The 18,892-nt window shown below is 40.4% G+C and overlaps 2 protein-coding genes and 1 long non-coding RNA gene across 14 annotated transcripts in view; 2 read left to right on the top strand and 1 right to left on the bottom strand.

Annotated features, from left to right (window-relative positions):
• Positions 1 to 1,866: 1,866 nt before the first annotated feature.
• On the bottom strand, positions 1,867 to 10,855 carry LOC105485996 (uncharacterized). Of its 2 annotated transcripts, XR_011615086.1 has the most exons (4): positions 10,455 to 10,855; positions 8,025 to 8,390; positions 2,445 to 2,524; positions 1,867 to 2,195 (listed from the first exon to the last, which is right to left on the bottom strand). It is a non-coding gene; the product is annotated as an uncharacterized lncRNA (long non-coding RNA). The 2 variants fall into 2 exon arrangements; XR_989879.2 differs by lacking the exon at positions 8,025 to 8,390.
• Positions 8,548 to 8,889, top strand: LOC112427435 (small ribosomal subunit protein uS8-like). The gene has a single exon (XM_024794169.2). It carries the CDS (start codon positions 8,548 to 8,550, stop codon positions 8,887 to 8,889), a length of 342 nt encoding a protein of 113 aa, XP_024649937.1.
• Positions 10,856 to 10,876: 21 nt separating the features above from the next.
• Positions 10,877 to 18,892, top strand: part of LOC105485999 (NEDD4 binding protein 2 like 2) — a 113,969-nt gene continuing 105,953 nt past the window's right edge. For 9 of the 11 annotated variants that reach the window (XM_071081662.1, XM_071081663.1, XM_071081666.1 and 6 more), the window contains exons 1-2: positions 10,894 to 11,258; positions 12,835 to 14,093. In XM_071081662.1, coding sequence (XP_070937763.1) covers positions 12,835 to 14,093 — 1,259 coding nt within the window. In that variant the 5' untranslated portion in view covers positions 10,894 to 11,258. Of the gene's footprint in view, positions 11,259 to 12,834; positions 14,094 to 18,892 lie in introns of all 11 variants that reach the window. The other 2 variants (XM_011748637.3, XM_071081659.1) reach the window with 1 other exon arrangement.

Below are 18,892 nucleotides of genomic sequence, written 5' to 3' on the forward strand. Positions count from 1 at the left end.
ACCTGTAGTCCCAGCTACTCAGGAGGCTGAGACAGGAGAATCACATAAACCAAGGAGCTGCAGGTTTCTGTGAGCCAAGATTGTGCCACTGCACTCCAGCCTGAGCAACAGAGCAAGATTCTGTCTCAAAAAAGAACAGAGAGAGACAGAGAAAAGCCATGTTCCTAAGGACATGATCTAAAAGGGAAAGAATAACCAACAAAAAATAATAATAAATAATTAATTAAAAATTTTAAAAATTAAAACAAAAAACACACAAAAATTGGGAACAAAGTTTAGGGGGGAAAGACCTGTTTACTTCATGCAGGAAAGAAAAGTCTATGAGCAATGTCTTTTGCCTGGTTGTGTTAAAAGCCTGTTTCCACCCTTATAGTTGTGGAGAAGAATGTGGTGAAGTGTTCTAGAAGGTAGCACCAAACCTACCCACTATTGCCTCCTCAGCACATCCACATCTCTGTACCCACCAGGATCCCCTACGGCTCATCCCATAGTAGCCAGAAAAGTGCTGGACACATTTATAATCCTTAAGCACCCATTGGTGTTTTCTTGTGACACAGTTTTGTTTTGTTTAATTTTTTTTTTTTTGAGATGGAGTCTCACTGCAATGCCCAGGCTGGAGTGGAGCACAATGGTGTGACCTCGGCTCACTGCAACCTTCACCTCCCAGGTTCAAGAGATTCTCCTGCCTCAGCCTCCTGAGTAGCTGGGATTATGAGCGCCTGCCCCCAAACCTGGCTAATTTTTTTGTATTTTTAGTAGAGACGGGGTTTCATCATATTGGCCAGGCTGGTCTTGAACTCCTGACCTCAAGTGATCTGCCCACTTCAGTGTCCCAAAGTGCTGGGATTACAGGTGTGAGCCACCGTGCCTGGCCTGTTTTATTTTTGAAGTAGGGTCTTGCTCTGTTGCCCAGGCTGGAGTGCACTGGTGCAATCACAGCTCACTGCAGTCCCTCCTGGGCTCAAGTGATCTCCCAACAAGCTTCTCAAGTAGCTGAGACTACAGGTGCATGCCACTGTGCCTCACGAGTTTTTAAATTTTTTGTAGAGACAGGGTCTCACTCTATTGCCCAGTCTGGTCTTGAACTCCTGGGCTCAAAGGATCCCCCCACTTTGACCTCCCAAAGTATTGGGATGACAGACATGAGCCATCTCATCCAGCCCTTGTGACAGCTTTGATTTTAATGTAAAGGTGTACTTGCTGTCTTCCTTTCTCCATATTTATTATACATGTACTATAATCTGAAAATCTTCTTTCATTATAATTTAAACATCCTAGTAAATATTCAAGCTTTTAGTATAATTGTTACTTAAAATTCATAGTACATAGCAGTTTTATGTGCATTTTGCACAAGTATATTACTACAGAGATTTTTAGCACCATGGCAATAACAAATATTGCAAAAGCCTCAGCTTCTATAATCTAGATTCATAAATGATAGGTTCTCCACACAGAAAACTTAAAAATAACTGACATACAGTTTGCCAGACACTATTCTAAATGCACTACATATCTGATTCATTAAATCTCCTGAGCAGTCCTGTGAAGTAGAACTATTATCATTTCCATTATACAAGCTAAAAAATCAAGGCTCACAAGGGTTTTGTACTTTGCTCAAGGTCATATAGCCAGTAGGAGGGAGAGCCCGAATTTGCAACCAGGAAATCTGCCTTTGGAATCCACACTGTTAGCCATAAATGATACTGATTCTAAGCTTAAAGTAGAAGTATGTCTTGCAGAGAATAAGTGAATAAATTTAACTTTAGGAGGATTTGCATGTGTTCATGTCAAAAATAGTTAAATAATTTTCATCCGATCACTATAAAACAATGCTACAGAATGGAATTGAACTTGTAAAAATGCATTTAATATATTCTTGTAACAAGTCAAAAATACAGAGATACATAAAGAAAAAGTTAATCACCTCCCTGCCAGTCCTCGTTGCACCAAACTCCTCTCAAGGCAAGCACTATCTGCATCATAGATTGTCGACTTCTACATCACTTTTCAAGTTTCTACAAATATATACACACATATATGATGTTTCTTCTTTGCTTCTTCGTTTCCTTTTCCTTCTTCCTTTCACAAAATGAGATTACACCATACGTTTGCCCTTCCAGTCTTTTGGTGTTGGGAAGTACATTTCACCATGATTTGATGACCAACTTCTTTGTGGAAATTCCCTCTTCTGATACCTGTGTTGGGCAGAAGTCAAGGACAAATGAGGCCTGCCCACCTGACAACCTGGGCCTTCCAGGGAAAACTGACAGGGCTGAGATGATCCTGTGGCCATTGCTGTGGGGGCATTGTAACTGCACAGGAGAAGGAACATTGCTGTGACACTGTGGAAATGTGAAACCTCTGGAATTGTCCTCTTGGTACATTTTGTTTCCCTTATAATTGTTAACAGGAAAATCCATAAAGCAAAGACATTGTGTATTTACCCTTTGGAGCACGGGTCTCTGAGTTGAAAATCAGGTGCACGTTCAGGCAGCCAGCCCAACCTGTGGTGTCCAAGAGTGGGCTGGAAGAAAACCATCATTAGCTTGCCTTTTGATCAAATGAAAATAATTCTCATGTTTACTGATGATTGATAATTTTTCCGGGTTTTAAGATTCTCATTCTTATGACATCTAAGGAAAAGGGTGAAATTCGATTCTTAAGAGTAATTTATAACACATGCCTCAAGGCAAAGCCTCCTTGAACAGCATGTATCTTCTTTACTGCTAGGGCTTGGAGGCGGCTGGACTCTGAACCATCCTGCGAAGTAAAATATCAGAAGAGACACCAATATCACTGCCTTAAAGACAGTGGAACCCCAAGATTTCCTAGACTGGGCAGCCTCCTTATCCCCTTATCCAGGAAAGTTAACAGAAGAGACACATTAGGAGCAGAAAATGTTCTCTAATAATCTCTGCAGCAATTTTTCCCCAATGTTTTCAGTTAAAAAATTGTTAAGTGTAATCCTATTTTTTTTTCATTTAGTTTCCTTCAAAGAATTTTCTTTTTATTCAAGTACTTGAAAATATCTATTTTTCTATTACTGGATCTCCCTGTCACTATGACTTTGTAAAAAAAAAAAATTGGGTAAAATACACATAAAAATGTCAACACCTTGACCATTTTTAAGTATACAGTTCAGTAGTGTTAAATACATTTCACATTGCTGTGCAAAACAAATCTCCAGAATTTTTATCTTGCAAAGTTGAAACTCTGCGTATTAGATAACAACTTCCCACTTCCTCCTTCCCTCAGCCCCTGGCAACCACCATTCTACTTTCTGTTTCTGTAAGTTTGGCTATTTTAGGCAGCGTTTGCCTTTTTGTGACTGGCTTATTTTACTACAATGCCTTCAAGGTTCATCCATATTGTGGCATGTGACAAGATTTCCTTCCTTTTAATTTAATTTTTGATATAAGGTCTTGCTCCATTCCCCAGCCTAGTCTCCAACTTGGGCTCAAGTGATCCTTCAGCCACAGCCTCCCAAAGTGCTAAGATTCCAGCATGAGCCATAGCATCTGGCCTCCTTCCTTTTTAAGGCTGGGTAATATTCCATTGCATGTTAATAGCATGTTAGGTTTACACATTCATCTGTCAATGCGTCCTAGGGTTATTTCTATCTTTTGTCTATTGAGAACAATACTGCTATAAACATGGGTGTTCAGATATCTCTGTGAGACCCTGCTTTCTATTATTTTGGGTATATACCCAGAAGCGGAATTGGATCACACAGTAACTCTGTGTTTCATTTTTTTGACAATGCACCATGCTGTTTCCCACAGTAACTGCACCATTTCACATTCCCACCAATAATACACAAGGATTCCAATTTCTCTGCATCCTCACCAACACTTGTTATTTTCTGGGGTTTTTTTTTTTTTAATTTTATTTTGATAGCAGCCATCCTAATGGGTGTGAGGTGATATATCATTATAGTTGTGATGTCTGCTGAGCATCTTTTCATGTTCTTATTGGCCATTTGTATACCTTCTTTGGAGAAATGTCTACTCAAGACCTTGCCCATATAAAGACATATAAAGACCATGGGCAAGTATGAAGACATATTCAAGACCTTGCCCATTTGGAGACATTTCTCCAAAGAAGCTATACAAAATTATATATATATAGTTTTTCTTTTTTTTTCCTGTCACCCAGGCTGGAATCCAGTGGCATGATCTCAGCTCACTGCAGCCTCCACAACCCAGGCTCAAGCAAATACTCCCACCTCCCACCTCAGCCTCCCAAGTCGCTGGGACTACAGGCATGCACTACCACACCTGGCTAATTTTATTTTATTTATTTGTAGAGACAAAGTGTCTAAGTTTCACTATGTTGCCCAGGCTGATCTCGAACTCCTGGGCTCAAGAGATCCTCCTGCCTTCCCTCTGCAAGTGCTGGGATTACAAGTGTGAACCACCACGCCCAGCATTGTCCATGTCTTAATCAAATTGTTTGTGTTGTTGTTTTGTTGCTATTGTTAAGTTGTAGCAGTTCTTTATACATTCTAAATATTAACCCTTTATCAGATACATGATTTGCAAATATTTCTTCCCAAATTTCCATAGGTTGCCATTTCACTCTGTTGATTGTACTTCAATACACAGAAGTTTTAAATTTTGATGTAGTCTAATTTACCTATTTTTTCTTTTTCTTTTTGAGACGGGTTTCACTCTGTCACCCAATCAGGAGTGCAAAACAGGGTCTCATTCTGTCGCCCAGGCAGGAGTGCAGTGGCACGATCTCAGCTCACTGCAACCTCTGCCTTCAAGCGATTCTCATGTGTCAGTCTCTTCAGTAGCTGGGACTATAGGCGCCCACCACCATGCCTGGCTAATTTTTGTATTTTTAGTAGGGACGGGGTTTCACCATGTTACCCAGACTGGTCTCAAGCTCCTGAACTCAGGTGATCCACCTGCCTCAACCTCCGAAAGTGCTGGGATTATAGGCGTGAGCCACCATGACCAGCCTGTTTTTTTTCTTTTGTTGACTGTGCTTTTAGTGTCTTATCTATGAAATCATTGGCAAAACCAACATCATGAAGCTTTTCACCCATATTTTCTAAGATTTTTGTAATTTTAGGTCTGATACTTAGGTCTTTGGTCCATCACTTTTTTATTGTAGTGAAATAAACATAACATCGTATTTATCGTTTCAACCAGCTGCGAAAGTGTAATTCAGCTGTTGCTATCACTTTTTAACTCCTGGGATCTCATCCTTGGGGGAATAAATTATAAAGTTTTGTTGTCTGTCATCTAAGCAATGATAAAATCAATCTTCTATCAAATGTGAACAGGGTATGCCTTTTAGGATGGTAAGGCCATGACACCTCAGATGAAGCAAAGCAGCCAATAGCACCGACAGATAGCCCTAAAATCTTCTGCCAAAGCCCCATCTCTCTTCGTTATTTTTATTGTGAGCTGACCTTGCAAATGTATTAACCCAACTTTTACGATTATTTTTTGATAGACAACAGTTGCCTTCAGTTGTTAGAATGAAGTAAAAAAACCTTCTCCTGCCAACCTTGAGAGCAAATTTCTGTCTCACAGATGCATTAAACATTTTTGTTTAGCAAGCAGGCACAGAGTAGCTTATAGAGCCTACGTAGTAAGCCTCATGACCGTTCTTTGTCCTTTTAGTGCTCTGACTACGACGCTGCATGAAAGGCTCTTTTCAGGCAGATGCTATAGTTTTCACAGTTGATATCAGACAACCAGAATTCCTACTGACTTATGGTTGAATGTCATCTCAACAGGTGTGGGCTACAGTCTTCATTCTCTTCTTATCATTTGTTCAGTAAAGGTAGGGAGTGTCTCCAAAATATTTTAACTTGAATACTTTTAATTTCGCCACTGAGAATCCATTTCTTATATCTTTCATGATATTTACAAGCCATTAGTTTTGAAAAGTCATTTATGACATTAACGAGCAAAGTAGTGTTGATGGAGGTATAAATAGCTGAAGGGGTGGTTGTACTCCCTCTGGACCACAGTCTTTTTGATATGAGGCTAGCTGACTCTCTCCCGCTCCCCATATAAACAACTGATAGAATGCTAGCTGCACCTACCATGTGGCTTTAACACACATTTACATATGATATTGTCTATATAAAAAATTATGTATCTGTTATATTACAGACATCATAACAATCTCATAACCATGCTCTAAAAAAACCACTTCTTACTCACAGTTAAACCTTTCTTTAATGAGGCTTCCAACTCCCACCATGCCATGGAAACTGCTTCACTAGTGCCTCCTGTGAGCTCCTCGCCTCCAGTTCCTTGGATTCCTAGTTGTCCCCCTCTCCCTGGGGCATTTAACGCTCTTGGTCATCACCTTCTTTTTGATACTTTCACCTCCCACCTCTCTGTTCTTTTTTGTAGCCTCCTCTTCTTGCCTGCTTGTTCAATATTGGTGATCTTGAGAATTTTTATCTCAGCCTTCTAGTTTTCTTACGTAATCTTCGTAGTCTCCTTGAATCAATCTGGCTAAGCCCAAGGCTTCAACTAGTTCTTCCACGCTAAAAACTCCCAATACCTTCATCTCCAACTCCTCTCTTGAATCCAGACAAATCCCCAACACTACCATCTGGTGATCTTCCAGGCAAATAAAATGTACCATGGGCAAAACTGAATTCATCAATACTTATCCCCCTTTACTCACTACATGGCCCATTTCTCTTGCTAGCTTTTCTTTTCCTACTTAATGACACTATGGACTTAGTCCATTTTGTGTTGCTATCAGGGAATATCTGAGGCTGAGGCTGGGTAATTTATAGAGAAAGGAAGTTAATTTAGCTCACATTTCTGCAGTCTGTACAAGAAGCGTTGCACCAGCATCTGCACAACTTCTGGTGAGAGCTTTTGTACTGCATCAAAATACGGCAGGGAAGGTCAAAGGAGGAAGTGGGCACATGCAAAGACAGACCAAACCTGAGGGGCGTCCTGGCTTTATTTTATTTATTTATTTATTTCTTAGATGCAGGGTCGCTTTGTTGCCCTGGCTGGAGTACCGTGGCTCAATCTGGGCTCACTGCAGCCTCTACCTCCCAGGTTCAAGTGATTATCCTGCCTTCGCCTCCTGAGTAGCTGGGATTACAGGCGCCTGCCATCATGCTTGGCTAATTTTTGTATTCTTAGTAGAGATGGGGTTTCACCATGTTGGCCAGGCTGGTCCTGAACTCCTGACCTCAGGTGATCCACCCACCTTGGCCTCCCAAGGTGCTGGGATTACCGGCATAAACCACGGTGCCTGGCGCCACCTCAGCCTCTTAAAGTGCTGGGATTACAGATACGAGCCATCACATCGGGCCTCCCAACAGCATTTATTGAAGAGACTGTCTTTTTCCCTATTAAGCATTGACTATTTGCACGTCTTCTTTTAAGAAATGTCTGGGCGGCGCGCGGTGGCTCACGCCTGTAATCCCAGCACTTTGAGAAGCCAAAGCAGGAACATTACTTGAGGCCAGGAATTCAAGACCAGCCTGGGCAACAGAGTGAGACCCTGTCTTTACGAAAAGGACAAAAATTGTCTGGGCATGGTGGTACACACCCATAGTCCCAGCTACTCCTTGGGAGGCTGAGTGAGGAAAGGTCATTTGAGCCCGTGAGGTTGAGACTGCAGTGAGCTCTGATGGCACCACTGCACTCCAGGCTGGGTGACAGAGTGAGATCCTGCCTCAAAACAAACACCCTAGTAGAAGTGGCAAAAAAGAAAAAAAAAAAAAAAAGAAAGAGAAAATAAAAGAAATAGCAGAGACTGGGTAATTTAGAAGGAAGAAAAATTTAGCCTGCACAACATGATGAAAACCCATCCCTACAAAAAATGCAAAGATTAGCAGGGCATGGTGATGCATGCCTATGGTCCTAGCTACTCAAGAGACTGAGGTGGGAAAATTACCTGAGCCCAGGAGGCCAAGGCTGCAGTGAGCTGTGATTGTGCCACTACATTACAGCCTGGGTGACACAGTAAGACCTTGTCTTAATAAATAAATAAAAATAGTAACAAATAACAAACTTATTTCTCACCGTTCTGGAGGCTGCGAAAAACATCAGACAAATCCCAACATAAGAATATGCTACAAGATATCTGATCAGTTTTCTTCAAAATTGTCAAGGACTGCCAGGCACTGTGGCTCACACCTGTAATCCCAGCACTTTGGGAGGTAGAGGCGGGTGGATCGCTTGAGTTCAGGAGTTTAAGACCAGCCTGATCAATATGGTGAAACCCCATCTCTAATAAAATACAAATATTAGCGAGGCTTGTTGGTGGGTGCCTGTAGTCCCAGCTGCTCAGGAGGCTAAGGCAGGAGAATCTCTTGAATCTGGGAAGCAGAGGTTGCAGTCAGCCGAGATGGTGCCACTGCACTCTAGCCTGGGCGACAGAGCAAGATTCTGTCAAAAACAAAACAAAACAAAAAGCAAGGTCACCAAAAATAAGCTTAAGATACTAAAAAAGTAAATTTAAGAAATTGTCGCAGCCAACTCCTTGCACTCTCCCCTCCGGTCTTCTTTCCGCCACCTTTCCGCGCCGCCGCAATGGTGCACATGAATGTCCTGGCTGATGCTCTCAAGAGCATCAACAACGCCGAAAAGAACAGGCAAATGCCAGGTGCTTATTAGGCCTTGCTCCAAAGTCATCGTCCGGTTTCTCACTGTGATGATGAAGCATGGTTACACTGGTGAATTTGAAATCATTGATGATCACAGAGCTGGGAAAATTGTTGTGAACCTCACAGGCAGGCTAAACAAGTGTGGAATGATCAGCCCCAGATTTGATGTGCAATTCAAAGATCTGGAAAAATGGCAGAATAATCTGCTTCCATCCCACCAGTTTGGTTTCATTGTACTGACAACCTCAGCTGGCATCACAGACCATGAAGAAACAAGATGAAAACACACCAGAGGGAAAATCCTGGGATTCTTTTTCTAGGGATGTAATACATATATTTACAAATAAAATGCCTCATGGACAAGAAATTGTCACAGCCAAAAGGAGCCTAAGGAAACATGATAACTAAATGTAAGGTGGTATCCTGGATGGAATCCTGGAACAGAGAGGGCATTTAGGTAAAAATGAAGGAAATTTGAATAATGAATAAGTTATATAACTAATATATAACTGATACATAATAATGTTACATATAATATGTTATAACTAATAAGTTATAACAAGTTAATGTTAATGTATCAATGTTAGGTCATTAGTTGTAACAATGTAAGAGGTTCGTAATAAGGGAAACTGTGTGTGTGTGTATGTGGTACATGGGAACTCTACCATTTGCTCAATTTTTATGTGCATTTAAAACCATCCTAAAAATAGTCTATTAATAGTAAACAAGTAAGGACAGCAATGGAGTATAACCGCCTGAACAAAAGAAATCCAAAAATTCATACTGATAGTGAATAAATAAACAAGTAGGGTTCTGCTCTATAGCAGCATCTGGATTGACAAATGTGGAAGACTTGAAGAAGGCGGGGAAAAAAAAAATCCCAACATTTATGGAATCTGAATCATAAGGTAAAGTTTGATTAGGAGCAGGATATTTGCTTGGTCTCAAAGTACAACCTCACAGATTGATTGCTTATTAGTTATTTATTTATTTTTTTTTGAGATGGAGTCTCGCTCTTGTTTGCTCTTGTCACCCAGGCTGGAATACAATGGCATGATCTCGGCTCACTGCAACCTCCACCTTCAAGTGATTCTCTTGCCTCAGCCTCCCAAGTAGCTGGGATTATAGGTGCCCGCCACCATGCTCGGTTAATTTTTGTATTTTTAGTACAGATGGGGTTTCACCATGTTGGCCAGGCTAGTCTCGAACTCCTGACCTCAGGTGATCCGCCCACCTCAGCCTCCCAAAGTGCTGAGATCACAGTCGTGAGCCACCGTGCCCGGCTGCTTATTAGTTTTCAGGGAAAATATGCCATGGAGAAACAGGGCAATACCTTGATGGGGTGACAAAGATTAATATTATTTTATAATGAGCATAGTGTGCCTGCGGATGTAACACACTGAGAACGCCACAACCTCATGTAAATGTGGCTGTTTCAAAGGAGGATGCATGACTTTAATTATGAGAAGACAAAGGTCATAGTACAAATCTGTATTTGAGATAGATTTCTTTCTAAGATGGGTTGCTTTGGTGAACTCCCTTGATCACAAGGCTGTTAAATAATCAAATGTAGATATTCCAGACTGTAATTTTAACAACAAATGAAATTGTTAACACGTTGGAGATGGAAAAAGGTACATATCCATAGAAATAATTACTTAAAGATGAAGAGATGATCAGTTTTCCTTGCAAGGACCTGAAATTATGGGGGATGGGGAACCAGTGGAGGAAGGACGGGTTGGAGAGGTGGTGGGAAGAGAAAAGAAGCCCTCAGTTGAGGACCGCCGGTTGTTTGATTTGTATTTATTTTTAATGTAACAAACACTTACATAACGCTTATTCTTACCAGGAGCTCGCTGTCCTACGTGCTTTGCATATATTGACTCTTAATGGGAAAGCTCAGTGATCGGTCTGTATTTCCTAAAACAAAACAGCGACATGACACTAAGCGATTTTGCTCATAAGTATTTTTATCTGTTATTGGGGACCTGCGCCGCAGTAATTCTTTCCTTCCACAGAAAAGCATGAACCTAAAATTACGTCAGGTGGTCTTTCGTAGAAACGGCCAGAATCCAAATTTGTGATACCACCTGTGGAGTTTCGTTGGAAAAGTCAGCTGGCTCTTTGTATTCTAGAAAGCCCTAAGAAGCATGCACTGAGAGCCGGTTACACATCTATTTCGGGCGCCAGGTTCTCATATTCCCTTTTCCTTCGGGGGCGAACGCCAGAGGAGGTCGCTGCTTTCTTTTAACTAAAGTTGGTGTTTTTCGATAACTTCCCTTCTCCAGGTCTAGGAACTAATTCCGGTCTCCTTTAGTTGCCAAATTAGTGCGTTTATCACGCCATGGATTCTGGGAGACCTAGTCTCCGCGCCGTGAGGTTTACGGAGCCGGTGTGAACGTCAGACTTCAATTCCCACAATGCCTGACGCAAAAGCCTAGTTTTGGCCTGGGTAACCGAGAGGTGGTCGCCATCTTGCGTACGGAGGTGCCGTTTGTTTCCGCGATTCTGAGAGCTGGGGTTTTAGTTCTTCCAGACCTCGGCTTTAGGGCTGTGTCTCCGCTTTTCTTTCACCTTCACAGAGGTTCGTGGCTTCACAAGAAGAAGGTTTTATTGGGAGGTAAAGGTCAATGCGTAGGGGTAGAGTAAGGTGAGTAGACACCCCGTTTTAGAAGTGAGGGTGGGGTGGTGGTGGCGTTTTTCGCTTTCACTTCTTGACCCTTTAGGTTAGCTGTAAACGTAGAAGCAAGCTCAGTGTGAACTTTTGCGCCTCAGAGACCTCCAGAATTCCTGGACAGGACCTGAGCATGTCTCCATTGGGACAAAAAACCTGGGTGACGCACTTCTGCCTGGGCCGCTCACTGGAAGTCTGGAGTCGTGGAGCTCGGATAGTGTATAGGCCACGCTCCGTGAACGCAACCCGGTTGCTCTTCTTCGGGACTTTTCCGACACATTTCGAATGGGGAAATGAGAAACCGAGAGGAGGCCTGTTGGCGTTCTCCGCAGTTGTCCTCCTCCAGCTCTGTGGCCTACTTCCATCATTCTCTAGTTCGCCTTTTTGTCCATTTCTTTTTCTCTCGTGTTAGGAACATCAGAGAGTGGCACAATGAAGAATTGGGTGGAATAGGCCTCTGGGCTGTACTTTGAGGTCCCTAAGGTGTTTCAATTTTTTTCTTTTCCCCCGAGAAGGGGTCTCGCTCTGTCGCCAGGCCGGAGTGCAGTGGAGCCATATCGGCTCACCACGACCTCCCCCCCGCCGCCGCCCCTCCCCCCCGCCGCCGCCCCGGGCTCCAGCGGTCCTCCCACCGCAGCCTCCCGAGTAGGTGGGACCACAGGTGCGCGCCCCCATGCCCGGCTAATTTATTGTATTTTTGTTAAGAGACGGAGTTAGGCCGTGTTGCCAGACTGGTCTCGACCTCCTAAGCAGCAATCCGCCCGCCTCAGCCTCCCAAGTGCTGGCATTACAGGCTTGAGCCACTCTGCCAGGTCTAAAGGGAAGCAAATTTTGTCTTCATGATAGACTATTCGGAAAAGATGAACGCTTTGAACTTTGGGAGTTGCCAGATTTCTTTATTAAACGAATTTCCGTTATCGTCATTGCAACTTATCTCTTCCTTCCTTTTAAATTAACGCACTACACCTATTTAGGAACCTCTTTTACACTAACTACTCACAGTAAAGGGCCTCCAAAGACTGGCATTTCAGTTAATCTAACATTTGGATGCTAAGGAGATTGGTTGTCTGAGGTTTGGGAGGGAATTGGAGCTATTTACTCTCCAAAACACAGTGATTTTAAGTAAGGAAATGCTTAGGATGCAGTGTGTCAGCCAGTTTGAGTATGTGTTAATTTGGTGTTGGCAGTTTCACTCTCCTTTTAAATACACAATTGTGTATCTATATCATAAAAGTATATATTACTGACTCAACTTTTCAGACATATTTAAATCTTTTAGATCCTCCAAATTCAGAAATGGATCGTTTAAAGTTGAGATCTGTCTATCTGTATATATTTTTTAAAGGATATTCAATGAGATCCCTCCCATAAACCACCCTGTTATGACTGTACTTAAATAATAAGTGGTTATAAAATTGACTCTGGTATTTTGGGAAATTGTTACCATTAAATATATCACAAATTTAAATGTCTAATTTCTTGTTTTTGAAGAAATTTTTATTTAGGTTTTTAATATATTAGCTAGTAATTGTATGACTTATTTATTTCTCAGATGTCTTATGGTGAAATTGAAGGTAAATTCTTGGGACCTAGAGAAGAAGTAACGAGTGAACCACGCTGTAAAAAATTGAAGTCAACTACAGAGGCATATGTTTTTCACAATCATAGTAATGCCGATTTTCACAGAATCCAAGAGAAAACTGGAAATGATTGGGTCCCTGTGACCGTCATTGATGTCAGAGGACAAAGTTATTTGCAGGAGAACAAAACTGAAACTACAGATTTACATAGACCTTTACATGATGAGATGCCTGGTAATCGACCAGATGTTATTGAATCCATTGATTCACAGGTTTTACAGGAAGTACGTCCTCCATTAGTATCCACAGACGATGAGATATATAGCACAAGTAAAGCATTTATAGGACCCATTTACAAACCCCCTGAGAAAAAGAAACGTAATGAAGGGAGGAATGAGGCAGACGCTCTAAATGGTATAAATGGCAGAGGAGGACAAAAAGAGAAACAGAAATTTAACTCTGAAAAATCAGAGATAGACAATGAATTATTCCAGTTTTACAAAGAAATTGAAGAGCTTGAAAAGGAAAAAGATGATTTTGAGAACAATTGTAAGGAATCTGAACCTTCTCAGGAACAGTTGATTCCATTTTATCAAGGCCATAATAATGGTCTCTTAAAACCTGACAAAGAAAAGAAAGATCTTAGTAATAATGTTTTTCCATCACATTGTGATTATCAACAGAATTTGGGGAATGAGACAGGCAAATATCCCTGTAATGGACAAATAATACCTACATTTTGTGACACTTCATTTACTTCTTTCAGGCCTGAATGGCAGGCAGTGCATCCTTTTATAGTGCCCCATGGTCCCCCTCTTCCCAGTTTGAACTATCATTTAAATATTCAAAGATTCAGTGCTCCACGAAATCTACCATCAAATATTTTCCAAGCGCAAGATGACTCTCAGATACAAAATGGATATTATGTAAATAATTGTCATGTTAACTGGAATTGTATGACTTTTGATCAGAGCAATGAATATACTGACTGTAGTGAGAATAGGAGTAGTGTTCATCCCTCTGGAAATGGCTGCAGTATGCAAGATGAGTATGTGAGTAATGGTTTCTGTGAAGTCAGAGAAAGATACTGGAAAGATCCTGGCATGGACAAGCATAATGGAACAGACAGGTTTGTGAACCAGCAGTTTCAAGAGGAAAAGTTAAATAAATTACAGAAGTTACTTATTCTTTTAAGAGGTCTGCCTGGTTCTGGGAAAACAACATTGTCTCGGTGAGTAGAGGATACCAACTGAATACTTGGTAATTCATTATTTAAAAATTATAAATGATACTTGTCGCCAGCTGCAGTGACTCATGCATGTAATCCCAACACTTGTGAGGCCAAGGTGGGCTGGTCACTTGAGCTCAGAAGTTTGAGACCAGCCTGGGCAACATAGTGAGAGCCTGTCTCTAAAAAATAAAATAAAAATGTTAAAACTATAAATGATATTTGTAATCAGTGACAAATGCTTTCATGTTTCTAGTAGAAGAAAATCTTTAATTTGCTATATTTGAGAATAGCATCTGACAGTGTAACTATTTAAAAATCTTTTCTGATAGAAGAAAGGAGAATTGGCATATATGTTTATATTTAGATTCTGCTACGGGCTTTAAAAATAGATAACACTTTGTATAATTATGACAGTGATGAAAGCCAATGCTGCTTGAGGACTGTCCTGGCCTGCCCTTTTGAGTCAGCTATTCAAGAAAAGTTGGGACTCAGTGTTAGAAAATTTGGGTTTTTCAAGTTCAGCTGGAGGTGAGAAAAGAAAGAGAAAATTTGGGTATTGACTCAGTTATTTCACTTTTTCACCTTGGGCAAGTTTTGCTCTGTTAATGGAATAAATGATACTTAATTTTTCTGAAATTATTTTGGGAATCAAATGAGACAACTCAAGGAAAGGAATTTTGAATGTGTTGAGCACTGTGCCATGTTCATACCACTGATTGGCGGAAGGAACTCTTTTTTGATTTCTTAAAATTCAGGAGTTTGAAGTGAGCAGTATCTGAATTGGCATTAGAACTGGTGATGGTTTATTGTATTACAAGATATTTCAAATTCCTTTTTTTGTTTACATTTTAAAACTATTGACGCACTTGAATATATTTATGCAATTGTGAAAAAATCGTGTAAAGTAAGCAGTACAAATTTTCTGCAGTTTATATAAGATGATTCAAGATTTGTGCCAGACAAGGGGAAAAAGAAAATTTTCTGGTATCTTTGGGTGAGGATGGAGAAGTCCAAGAAACCATTTTGCAAATGTTTTATATTTACTAACAAGACAGTCTAAACAACCTAACTAAACTTTTTTTTCAGAGAAAAGACTAAAGATTTAATTTGTGATATTTCAAGCTAGATTATAAACGGTGATCTTTGTGAATGAATTAGTTCATTCCAAAGTTAAATTTTGGTCTTTGTATTTTGATTCCTTTTATGTTAGTGAGGATTTTGTAGAGAAGATAAAATTTCACCTCTGTAATAATAGAAGTTAGGAGTGAGGTCTCACAAACATGGGCAGTCTTCTAGATTTAGGATATACTATCAGAGAAAATAAATAATTGAAATTTGGAAATTGGATAAAAGAGTCTGCTAGTTGGGACCACTTGACTAAGAGGAGGTATAGAAGAAACCTAAGGAAGAAAAGTTAGACTTGAGACAACATATTGGAGTATGTTGAAACTAAAGGTGAATAAAGTAGTGGAAATTCAATAGAATTTTTTTTTTTTTTTTTTTTTTTTTTTGAGACGGAGTCTTGCTCTGTCGCCCAGGCTGGAGTGCAGTGGCCGGATCTCAGCTCACTGCAAGCTCCGCCTCCCGGGTTCACGCCTTTCTCCTGCCTCAGCCTCCCAAGTAGCTGGGACTACAGGCGCCCGCCACCACGCCTGGCTAGTTTTTTGTATTTTTAAGTAGAGACGGGGTTTCACCGTGTTAGCCAGGATGGTCTCGATCTCCTGACCTCGTGATCCACCCGTCTCGGCCTCCCAAAGTGCTGGGATTACAGGCTTGAGCCACCGCGCCCGGCCTAGAAATTCAATAGAATTTAAAGGAGACCTTGTAGTGGGAGATGATAGAGGTGATTAGATATAATATGTATACTTATTTGAAGAATAGACGTATAAGAATGGAAGTTATATGTAGCACCAACAAGTACTATTTGTATTGTGATTCACAATTTACAGTGTTTCCATACATAAAAATCTTGTGAGATGGGTTGTTTTTTCATTTTATAGAAGGAGCAGAGGCTAAAAGAAGTTGAGGTTAAGTGATTTAGAAGTTACAAAAGCTAGCAAGAGATCAAACTAGGAATAAAATGATAGTATGTTTTTTCCCTTGCCTTCACTTTAATGCTTAATGGATATGTCGTCTTATACATGACTCCTGACTTCAAGGAGCCTGGTCTGTAACTCTTTAGGTCAACACTTTTTGAGTGAAGTGGTTTTGGTTATTTGGAATTAGATGTAAAGTCACATACTCTTTGGTGAGGAATGGCTTCATGTAGGAGTTCACATTCAAAACAAGCTTTGACAAAATAATAGAGTGAAAATTGATAGATCAGAATTGAGCTGATTTGGAGGACCAAATTAAAAGACCGGCTGGGCGCGATGGCTCACACCTGAAATCCCAGCACTTTGGGAGGCCAAGGCAGGCAGATTGCTTGAGCCCAGGAATTCAAGACCAGCCTGGATAACCTGGGTATCCCAGCTACTTGGAAGGCTGAGCCCCAGAGGCTACAGTGAGCCATGATCGCGCCATTGCAATCTAGCCTGGGTGACAGATTGAGACCCTGTCTCAAAAACAAGAAAAAAAAAATTAGTAATGTTTACATTTGGTATGTGGTAATGAGTGTAGGCTGTTGGATAAAATTCAGATTATTTGGAGGTAATGTTCAAGTCCTCTTCTTATTTAATTTAGTCCTTGCCCACATCTCAATCAGCATGTCTCTAACATGGTAAGTATTCAAGATGTCTGATGATGATTCTGAGAGAGACAGTAGGCCATAATAGCCTTGGCCATAGCCTTGGCCCATAGGGTGTTTATGGGTAGGATAGCCCAATAAAGATGTCACTTTTCTCCCTAATTGATTTATAAATTCAGTGAAACTTTAACCAAAATCCCAAAGGAGTTTTTGTATGAATTTGAGAAGCCAATAAAGTTTGTTTGGTATGTAACTATAACAAGGACAGTTTGAAAAAAAATGAGACTTATCCCACCAGCTATCAAAATATACTTAGAAACTACTATAATCAAAACTTTGCAATAATTAGCAAAATAACAAGTAGATAAAATTAGAGAACCCAGAAACAGATTAGGTGTGGTGGCTTACACCTGTAATCCCAACACTTTGGGAGGCTGAGGTGGGGAGTATCACTTGAGGCAGAAGTTTGAGATCAGTTTGAGCAACATAGACCCTGTCTCTATTTAAAAAAAAAAAGGAAAAGAGAATCCAGAAACATACCTACATATAAGAGAATTTGATATTTGATGAAATGACATTTTATATTAGTAGGGCAAAATATTCAATAAATGGTAATAGGATATTTGATTGTCAGTCTGGAAAAATATTTAAAGCCCCTGTCTTAAATCATTCACAAAAATAACTTCTAGATGGATAAAGGACTAAGAGTAAAAACAAAACCAATAAGGAAACTGGAAGAATATAGAGAATGGGTAAACGCTGGGATCTTTCTTACCCCCTGAGAAATAAAAAGTGAGGGAATTTAAGAAATTAGTTTTTTGTTGTCATCTGTTTTACAGATTATTGTGGATATTTGCAATGGGAGGGTGAATAATGTCCCCCTCCAAAGATATCCATGCTTTAATTCCCTAAAAGCTGTGCATACGTTGCCTTACATGGTAAATTGGATTTTGCAAATTTGATTAAGTTAAGGATCTTGCAATGGGGAGGCTGTCCTGGATTATCTGGATTGGCCCAATGTAATAACAAAGGTTCTTAATAGGAGGGAGGCAGGAGTAATTAGTCAGAGAAAGGGTAAAACCAAAGCAAAGGTCAAGAGAGAAGATGCTACACTGCTGGCTTTGAAGATGGTGGAACATCCCATAAGCCCAGGTGTGCAGCTAACCTTTAGAAGCTGGAAAAGGCAAGGAAACAAATTCCGTAGAGCCTCCAGAAGGAACACAGGTCTGCACACACTTTGTTTTTAGCTCAGTGAAACTGATTTTGGACTACCAACCTTCAGAAATATAAGATAAATTCCTGTTTTTAAGTTTGTGGTGTTATAGAAGTTACAGAAACTAATATATTTACCATAGTTTAGGGAGAGATGGGAAAAGCCTTTTTTTCCTCCTTTTGGAGGAAGCAAGTCTCCTTAATTCCAGAGAAAAGACTTACCTTTCTTAGTGTAGGTCCCTTTATTCTTAATTCAGGGAGTGTTTAGAGTACCCCAGTAAAGTTGTCTCAGGAAGTGTATAAAGGCACTCAGTAAATAAGGGGAAAAGTGTTCATGATGTGTCAGTTTTACTCAGATTTTGTATTTTTTTTTTTTGAAAATCACTTGTAAATGCACTGAAAGTATTAAAATAATACGCAGATCTTAGAAATTTAAAAAACAAACCATGAAAATGGACTCTCTTTTAGGCCTTGTTTTGGGAACAGGTTCTCTTGGTTCACTTGTTTCTTAAATGAGAAATTGTAAGTATAGAGTACATTAGTTATTCAAGGCTGTATAACAGATTACCCTAAAACTTAGTTGTTTAAAACAACAAACATACTGCCTCATAGTTTCTGTAGGTTTGGACTCTGGCTATAGTTACCTGGGTGCCTTTGGTTCAGTGTCTCTAAGAATGCTGTGACCAAGATGTTAGCTAGGACTGTGTTCTGGTCTGAAGGCTTGATTTGGGAAGGATCTGGTTCTAAGAGCTCTCTCAAGATTGTTGACAGAACTGAGTTCCTTGTGAGCTATGTTGGATTGAAGACTTCAGTTCCTTGCTGGCTGGAGACTGGAGGCTTCTCTCATTTCTTTGCTGCTTGGCCTCTCTCCATTCACAAGACAGCTGATTTATTTCAGAGA

Source organism: Macaca nemestrina, chromosome 16 (genome assembly GCF_043159975.1).
Source record: "Macaca nemestrina isolate mMacNem1 chromosome 16, mMacNem.hap1, whole genome shotgun sequence".
In the NCBI taxonomy this organism is placed as follows: Eukaryota; Metazoa; Chordata; class Mammalia; order Primates; family Cercopithecidae; genus Macaca; species Macaca nemestrina.